The following is a 9,154-nucleotide window of genomic DNA, read 5'->3' as shown; positions in this document are numbered from 1 at the left end:
GTTTTGAAAAAAACATGTTTTCCCATGACAATATCCCTTTAAAGTCAAGGAATGGAACGTGGAGCTGCCTCTAGGTCTCATTCACTTCACCTGATCTGCTACACGAGCAGCAAACACATTCAATACACGGGGCATCAGATCGATTTGTACTACAGAATAAATATGCCTCAATCCTACAGACAGATTTTGGGATGCAGTGAAAAGACGCAAAGGATCTTAGAACCCGATTCCATTGTTATGAAGGAGTGGTCTTGTGAAATACTGGTATTTGAGACAATACAAACATCTGTGCAGCTAGAGGTTTGATAGAAATAGCCAAGACTCCAATATTCGGTTTATAACTGGTGCAGCACGATCCATAGGAGAATATGTTTGTGCATTTCGAAAGACGGAACAAATAAGGGCACGTTAGCCTCGACTGTGCTGCATCCGTGCCATACTTCACATTCCTATGCAAAATTCCAAAAATCAACCAATTTCCTGTTAATAATCATCATTTTCCTAATGGAATATCCTATCTAGTGCTAGTTAGCAACAACAATAAGCAGCCTCTTTAAGTCTGTTTTTTTTTTTTGCCCCAGAGCTAGCAGCATCATACAATGGGTGCCATTTAAAAATTAAAACATAATATCCTATCTTGTCACTGTAGTGTAAAACAGAACGGAATCACTACTACAAACAGTGAATACTTTTGCATATAAAAGCTTGATCACATATATTAAACTTTTTTTTTTCCTTTTAATTCTTAACTGTATCTACAATATGGGGGTTGAGGATTTTGTGCAACACTAGGTACTTCTCATCTTGGCACTAAGAGACGAAACCAATGCACTCTCCCACTGTATCACTGTTCCAGATAATAATAGGACGCTCTGAAGTCTTGCTAGGGACACAGCGTTATGCATCACATGCTGATTGGTCCAAGCCATCCAATGTCAGCTGATTCCTATGCGGAGAATTAGGGCTCGGGGGACCACTGGGGTTGGAGCTGTTTGAAGGGGTGGAATGTTTTGTGGAATCTGAATCTGGCTGTAAGTGCAAGAAGATGGAAAAACAATATCAGTTTTAACCATACATATCTATCAGTATTTCCATGCATTGAACTAAGGTGCAAATTATAGTTCTGTTCTTTGGATGTGAATTAAAAAGTGTTACAATGAAGCACTTTAAAGTACATTGACTTAAAATCACGTACATTCTGTGTTGGCCTTCTGGCATGTACGATTTAAACAAAAGCTAGCAGGATTATTATAATTCTTTATACAGTGCCCACAGAAGGCCGAGATCAATGTATATATAGTGAATAAAGTACCCCCTCTTGTAAATTATAAGGATATTATAAGTTACCGAGGAGTTTCATGACCATATAAAAACACGAGGCTGAAGGCCGAGGTCATGGAACTCCGAGGTGACTTCTAATATCCTCATATTTTGCAACTGGGGGTACTTTATTTATTATAATACACAAGTTTCAGTGAGTCATGTGACAGAAATGACATCAGAACTCACCGTTTATAAGGATATCATTTACAAGATATTCATAATGAATTTCTTGTAAATTATATCCTTATAAACGGTGAGTTCTGATGTCATTAGTTATAAACGGTGAGTTCTGATGTCATTTCTGTCACATGACTTGCTGAAACTTGTGTATTATAATAAATAAAGTACCCCCAGTTGCAAAATATGAGGATATTAGAAGTCACATCGGAGTTCCATGACCTGTATAAAAACACTCGGCCTTCAGCCTCGTGTTTTTATATGGTCATGAAACTCCTTGGTAACTTATAATATCCTTATAATTTACAAGAGGGGGCACTTTATTCACTATATATAGGTATAAGGTAGTATAGGAATTTTACCTCTTTATCCATTTCTTGGTCAGGGTCTCCTATACTTCGTGAGGATACATCTCCAGGTCCTGAAAATGAACAAGAGAGTTTAATTAAAGAAGTAGAAAATAATTTGCATGGAAATTTGGAGAACATGTCTGAAGCTGAATCACAGGAGGAAGTGAACAGTGCACTAGGTCTGGATCGAGACTGAAAATAGGTCCTGGCATTTCAAGTAGAGGCCAATAAATGGTGACTGTGGCATCTTATAGGAGTCCCTCTGGTATTTACCAGGTCAGTTTGGGCCTGGGATAGACTATTCAGTATTGTATCATAAGTTATTTAAACACAAAGAATTCCTGCTTAGAACAATGACACATAAGGTGTTTAAATTTCTTCTTGTGGTGGTCAGATTTACTGCTACCCATGACTTGCGACCAAAATGAGTGGAAACTGACAGTTTGAATGGACAGTTTGTGGTTTCAGGAAATAATCATCCCTATAGGAACTCCCAATGTACCATAGCCCTAAGCAGGAGATAAAGAAGGAGATAAAAACAAATGGAATTTATCATTACATAATACCACCTTGGTGCGTTCTCAAAAAGGCTATTTAATAGCATGGATGCGGAATGAAGTCCCTGCCTCCAGTGTTTAAAGCAGGAATAAAGATGGCAGGACATACCCGATGTGGGCCACGAGATGTAGGATTTGCTTCGCTGTTGTTGCTGCTGACGAGCAGCGTTGGTGGAAGGAGGACGAAGTCGCTCCCTTGGGTTTTCATCCTGAGATGACGGCAAGACACTCTGCATCACAAAGCAAAGAACAAAACAGGTTACAATGAATCTATATTTATCCACAGACATTATTTAACAAACCCACATGAAATAGAGGGATGACTCGTGCAATGGCTGGAAAATAAGTTGGGACAACAAGTGTAATGTTACCCATTGTGAGCAAATCAAATATTGAACAAGCACAGCTATAGCAAATATCATACAGCTATTATAGAGCTTTACTTGAGACTGTCCTAGACCCACAGTGCTTGCCAGGCCCGGACTGGCAATCTGTGGGTTCTGGCAAATGCCAGACGGGCTGCTGTAAGGTCCCATAGATAGTCAGTATTTAGTGGGCTGGTGGATGACTATTGTGCCTCTGTGTACTTGGAATGCCAGGGCCCATCTTTGACTCCCAGTCCAGACCTGGTGCTTGCCACCGAACATTGCCAGGGAGAAAGTGCTTTCCCCAAAGCCGATGTTTCGGGATATTCTTTCCCTAATACATCCCCTTCTGCATTACTTTTTTGACTGGCTGCCTGTAGAATTATGAGCAAACTGTAACTGCACAGCAGGCAGCCAGTGAAAGAGTAACAGAGATAATTATTACATGACTATTACACTGATTTAGACACTGAAGACTTAACAAAATGGCTCAGCACAGGCTGTTGTAAATACACTAAATTCCAAACAGCTGTTAAAGGACCAGGACCAGTAGAGAAAATGGTTTTGTATGCCTTTAAATACAACATAACATTTCCAAACATTGCTAAAATGTGTGTGCTTTGTTCCAAAGTTCAATTTTCTATAAATAAGGAGTAGAAATTGGACTGAGGAGCTCACACTTACATATCAGCTATGCAGAGTACAATGGTTTTAGTGCTAAACCAGGCACATAAACGTTGGACAAATTACACGTATGGTTCTCTGCAGGACAACAGATTATTATATAAAATCGGATGTTTGTAGTTTATTTGTATGTGCTCGATGAACGGATACAAACCCCCAAATTTAAAAAAAAAAATGTACAAATAAAATGTTTGCTTTATATTGTTACTGGTCCTTTAAATTATGTACGATAAAGTATTCAAATGTCACAGAACATAACGGCAGCAATTAGAGAAACATTTGGGAGAGACAAACAATGAGGCGTAGTATTGGTCACAGAGGGTTAGTCAAGCCACTGGAATGACAACATGGAAGCAACTGGAAATCACAAACATAAAGCAAGGCTGGGGAGCACACGTTAGTAATGTACCACAAAAACAGACTGACCTAATTCTTATAAAGTAGGTAAAAAAAAAAGCAGCACTCCATGTTTAAAAGATGTTATATTGGTTACAGGTAACAAAATACTTCACAAATCTTGTCGCCTAATAAACCTGGGCCTGTGATGCAAAACTCTCCCTGATTAACACTAACCACAGCCTATTCCTTGGCAAGTCATACCTCTTTCATGGCCGACCAGGGCTGCCCCAATGAAAATTGCCCCTTACAGGACTCCTTCCTCGCCCCCTCCCTGACTGCGACAGTAACAAGCCCTATCATTTATTGTCCTGTTAGGCAGTAACAAGAGTAACGCTGGTCCAGTAACCAAGAAGTTCGCTCCTCTAACAGCACTAGATCATGTTTGGTTCTCCAGAACTTAAATCTGCTAAAAATCACTGAAATATTAAATAAACCCAATAGGATGGTTTTGTCACCAATATGAATTCATGCAGCTTAGTTGGGACCAAGTGCAAGTTACTTTTTATTATTACAGAGTAAAAGGAAATCTTTTTAAATATTTGGATTATTTCGATAAAATGGAGTCTACGGGAGACGGCCTTTCTGTAATTCCCAGCTGTCTGGGTAAAAGATTTCCAGAAAATGGACCCCATACCTGTAAGAGCCTTTTTTATTCATTAAAGGAGAACTAAACCCCCCATGGTGATAAGTCCCAACCGCCCCCCTCCCTGCCTCCCCGCTGCACAGTCTTACCCCAGAATTCTGTCCCCTCTAGAAATAGTGTCTGCACATGCAGAGTGAGCGCAGTGGAGCTCACGGCACCATCTTCTTCTCTTCAGTAATCTTCATGAAGTGATCTGCGTATTGACGCATGCGCAGTTGGAGCAATCTTCAGGTTCACGACAACTACGCATGCGCGGAGACGGAAAGAAGACACGAAGATTACCGAAGAAAAGAAGATGGCGCCCGTGAGCTCCGCTGCACTCACTCTGCATGTGAGGCTGCTATTTCTAGAGGGGGAAAGAATTCTGGGGTAAGACTGAGCAGGGGGGAGCCACAGAGGGGGGCAAGTGGGGACTTGTTACCATGGGGGGGGATTTAGTTCTCCTTTAAGGGTAGAGAAACACGCGCAGATTCAGGGATTTTAGTCGCCCGGCGACAAATCTTCTCTTCTTCGGGGCGACTAATCTCCCTGAATTACCTCCACGACGGCTAGAATTTAAATCGCCGGCAGGATGGCACTCGGATTGCTTCGTTTTCTGAAATTTCAGGGAGATTAGTCGCCGCAAAGAAAAGGAGAAGAGGAGTAATCAGCCCAAATCTGTGCGTGTGTCTCTACAAGGTACACAAACTGACTTTTTTGAAGTCGCCCAAAGTTGCCTCATGAGGAAACTTTGGACGAGTTGGGAAAACGAAGCGCTCAGAGTGCCATCCCGCTGGCGATTTTGATTCTATCCGGTGGAAGGCAGTTCGGGGAGACAGTTCACCCCGAAGAAGAGCAGACAGTATCGGACTGGGACACCAGGGGCCCACCCAAAAACCTTGGACCAGGGGCCCACCATAAAACCTTAGACCAGGGACCCACTCTCAGCAATAATATTCTTCAACTTCTCAATCAACCTCTATTCTCTAGTCCAGGGATCCCCAACCTTTTGAACCCGTGAGCAACATTTAGAAGTAAAAGGAGTTGGGGAGCAACAATAGCATGAAAAATGTTCTTGGGGTGCCAAATAAGTGCTGTGATTGGCCATTTAGTAGCCGCTATGTGGATTGTCAACCTAGATTGAGGCTCTGTTTGGTAGTGAACCTAGTTTTTATACAACCAAAACTTGCCTCCAAGCCTGGAATTCAAAAATAGGCACCTGCTTTGAGGTCACTGGGAGCAACCTTCAAGGGGTTGGAGAGCAACATGTTGCTCACGAGCTACTGGTTGGGGATCACTGCTCTAGTCTGTTCTATTTATAGTATAATCAATTATTCCATCTATTTAGCCTCTTTGTTCTCATAAAAATAGGGAATAGCCATGAAATATTTAGCAGCATGAGGGTCCACTGACACCTGGGCCCACCGGGAGTTTTCCTGGTATCCCGGTGGGCCAGTCCGAAACGGAGAGCAGATTTATCGCTGAGCAACAATCTCCCCGAGTCTGAGTGTGTGTCTCTGCCCAAAGGCTTATTTACTGGTGCTTCCCTGCTCCGTTCTGTTGCTCAGCGAGACTGCTAGGACTGTTCAGATTAAGAGATTCTTCCTTTAGCAGTGCCTTAAAGGAACAGTAATATCAAAAAATGAAAAAGTGTTTTAAAGCAATAAAAATATAATGCAGTGTTGCCCTGTACTGGTAAAACTGGTGTGTTTGCTTCAGAAACGCTACTATTGTTTATATAAATAAGCTTCTGTGTAGCAATGGGGGCAGCCATTCAAAGGAGAAAAAACTCAGGTTACACAGCAGATAAGATCTGTAGAACATAATGTTATCTGTTATTCAATATTTAACCTGTGCCTTTTTTCAGTTTCTGCCATTGCTACACAGCAGCTTGTTTATATGAACAATAGTAATGTTTCTGAAGCAAACACATCAGTTTTACCAGTGCAGGGCAACAATACGAGATATTTTCATTACTTTAAAACACTTTAATTTTTTGGTGTTACTGTTCCTTTAAAAACAAAACAAAAAAAAATGGCTCAGAGCACTTGTTATTTACATTAAGTTACATGTTGTGTGTATATCCCCTATAAATGAAAATGATGCACATTGAGACAGCAACAAGCTTCTAGATATTACAGTAACATATCAGAGTTTCCCATTCGTTAAAGGCCACAGTTGCACTATGAAAAAGAAAAACATGCAGTGCTGCTTTTTTATGATTATTTGGGAAAATGACAAGAAGTGAAAATTTGCAAAGAAATAAAAAGCTAAAAAAAAAAAACCCAAAAAGCATGAAAAAGTTTGGCGGTTTAGCTTGTGTGTGTCAGCGCAGCAGACCACTCAAGGTGCCGTTGGTACTGCTATTCCTACCCTTGCTAAGGAAGTAGAAGAGGGACAGGAAGAGGAAGAAGACAGAGAGAGGCCTTGCAGGGAGCACTGCTCGTTCTGAAGAAAGATGTTGGCTGAAACAGAGCTCATATGATAGACGTGTTCAAAGTTTGCTGGAGGTGATATCAGAGCAGAGTTTCGGGAGGATGAGAGGGAAGGAAATTCAGTCTGCTATGTTTACAGGAAACAAGAAAATGGAAGGATAAAAATGACCCATTTTAAAGCAACACGCAGGCTTTTTTCAGGCAGTTTTCATATACAGCATTTATGTGGCTCTCTATCCAAATATCATAACTCAAATAGCGGACTCAAATAGCGGATTACCAGAGGCAGGTCCATGAGCACTTGCATCCCGTCTCCAGGTCCCATGTGTGCCACGTGGTTGAAATTGGTTGGGTTGGAGATCATTTTGGATCTTAGTTCGGGATCCCGAAGCATCTCCCTAGAAGCATATGATCCAGCACAAATTTCGGTGAAACTCTACATGAAATTAAACTACATGCACTGTTACTTTATATAACAAAATGTGTAATTGGATATAAGGGAAAATCAGCCTAAAGACCTAAAAGGTTTTTTGAGCAGCAAATAAAAGTTATCCATTGTTTGTATTTTTGCTAAAACACAAGGACAAACAAAATCAGACAAGCAGAACTGTAAGTAAAAGACAAAACCCTCACCTTCTTTGCTGTAATCTCTCCTCTTCTGGTACCTTGAACACAAACTTTCTCTTGCTTCTAGTCCGGACCATTTGCTTTTTGCTGTTATCAGATGTTTCTGGCACGGTCAGGATAGGTCCTTCTGGGGGAAAAATTCATTACTTATGAAGGGTTCAGTTTATACATATTTTCAAAAAGTACACAGCAATGTATAATTACATACGAATGTGCGCACCAACAGCCTTTGCATGCAGGGTCGGACTGGGGGAGCCCCCACTCCGGAACCTGGGAGCTGCTGCCTGAGGGAATTCAGTCCGGCAACAACCCCCCCCTCGCAGCACGTGTGTGCACATGCGTCACAGAATGAGCAGTTGCGTATGTGCGTCAGTGCACACAACCGCGGTTGCGGCAGGAAGAAAACCAGGGTGCGGATCTGGGCCGACAGGCTAGAGCAGGGGGCCCACTGGTCCAGTCTGAACCTGTTCGCATGTCATTTCATATGCCGTTTCAAAACCTGAAGTAGTTTGAGGCATGGTATAAATTTCTTCTGACCACTGGGGGGCTGCTGTACTGACCTCTAATGAGAATATCAAAGCTGAAATTTGATATGGGACACTGTCCCTTTAAGTAATGTTTTATTCTTTCCTTTTTTCTCTAACTTTTTTGATTGGTCACTCATTGTATAAAAGATCATTTCCTGTGGGTGAGATCTTAGCCCATGATTAAGTACCTTAGTGGTACGAAACGCGTAGGGCAGGCATGTCCAAAGTCAGGCCCGGGGGCCAATTGCTGCCCGTTTTCAAATTTACACCGGCCTCAGCCTCCATCATGAAATTAATAATAATTCGACCCGCCAGCATAGTGCAATCAGGATTTGCGTAGCCATAATATTTGGCCAAATTAGTGAAATGATCTGCCACTACGTGTCTATTTCGAACACCTTCAGCACACAGGCAGCAGTATAGACCAAGTGGCAGATCATTTCACTAATTTGCCCAAATATTACTGCTATGGCTACACGATTCCTTGTTTAAATTTAGGGATGCACCGAATCCATTTCTGGATTCGGCCGAACCCCCAAATCCTTTGCGAAAGATTCGGCTGAATACCGAACCGAATCCGAACCCTAATTTGCATATGCAAATGCATATGCAAATTAGGGGTGAGAAAGGGGGGGGGAATTTACTTCCTTGTTTTGTGACAAAAAGTCACGTGATTTCTCTCCCTACCCCTAATTTACATATGCAAATTAGGATTCGGTTCGGCCAGGCAGAAGGATTCGGCCGAATCCGAATTCTGCTTAAAAAGGCCTGAATCGTGGCTGAATCCCGAACCGAATCATGGATTCGGTGCATCCCTATTTAAATTAGTTAAATGATGTTAATGGTTCAAAGAATGTCAGGCTGAATGGTCGGCCCCCACACATTTTCACCTCACCAAATCTGGCCCTCGTTGCAAAAAGTGTGGACACCTTTGGCGTAGGGCCTTAGGAAACGTATGTACAATTTTTAACTTTGACCAATTAAAACTTTTAACCGATTTTTTGGCCCTGTTTTTTCTGCTATATATTTCGGGCTGCTGCTCTCTGTAGCTAGGGTTGCCACCTTTTCTGGAAAAAAATACTGGCCTT

General features: G+C 41.8%; 1 protein-coding gene across 7 annotated transcripts in view; it reads right to left on the bottom strand.

Annotated features, from left to right (window-relative positions):
* Window positions 1-502: 502 nt before the first annotated feature.
* Window positions 503-9,154, bottom strand: part of LOC108699771 (serine/threonine-protein kinase MRCK beta-like) — a 93,899-nt gene continuing 85,247 nt past the window's right edge. For 2 of the 7 annotated variants that reach the window (XM_041575004.1, XM_041575006.1), the window contains 6 exons: window positions 7,546-7,666; window positions 7,193-7,310; window positions 6,851-7,039; window positions 2,517-2,637; window positions 1,863-1,921; window positions 503-1,029 (listed from right to left, as the gene is read on the bottom strand). In XM_041575004.1, the coding sequence (XP_041430938.1) occupies window positions 898-1,029; window positions 1,863-1,921; window positions 2,517-2,637; window positions 6,851-7,039; window positions 7,193-7,310; window positions 7,546-7,666 (740 nt within the window). In that variant the 3' untranslated portion in view covers window positions 503-897. The remainder of the gene's footprint in view (window positions 1,030-1,862; window positions 1,922-2,516; window positions 2,638-6,850; window positions 7,040-7,192; window positions 7,311-7,545; window positions 7,667-9,154) is intronic. The other 5 variants (XM_041575009.1, XM_041575010.1, XM_041575008.1 and 2 more) reach the window with 3 other exon arrangements.

The sequence above is a fragment of the Xenopus laevis genome, chromosome 8S (genome assembly GCF_017654675.1).
Source record: "Xenopus laevis strain J_2021 chromosome 8S, Xenopus_laevis_v10.1, whole genome shotgun sequence".
NCBI classification, from domain to species: domain Eukaryota; kingdom Metazoa; phylum Chordata; class Amphibia; order Anura; family Pipidae; genus Xenopus; species Xenopus laevis.
This window is presented reverse-complemented; position numbering and strand designations above follow the sequence as displayed.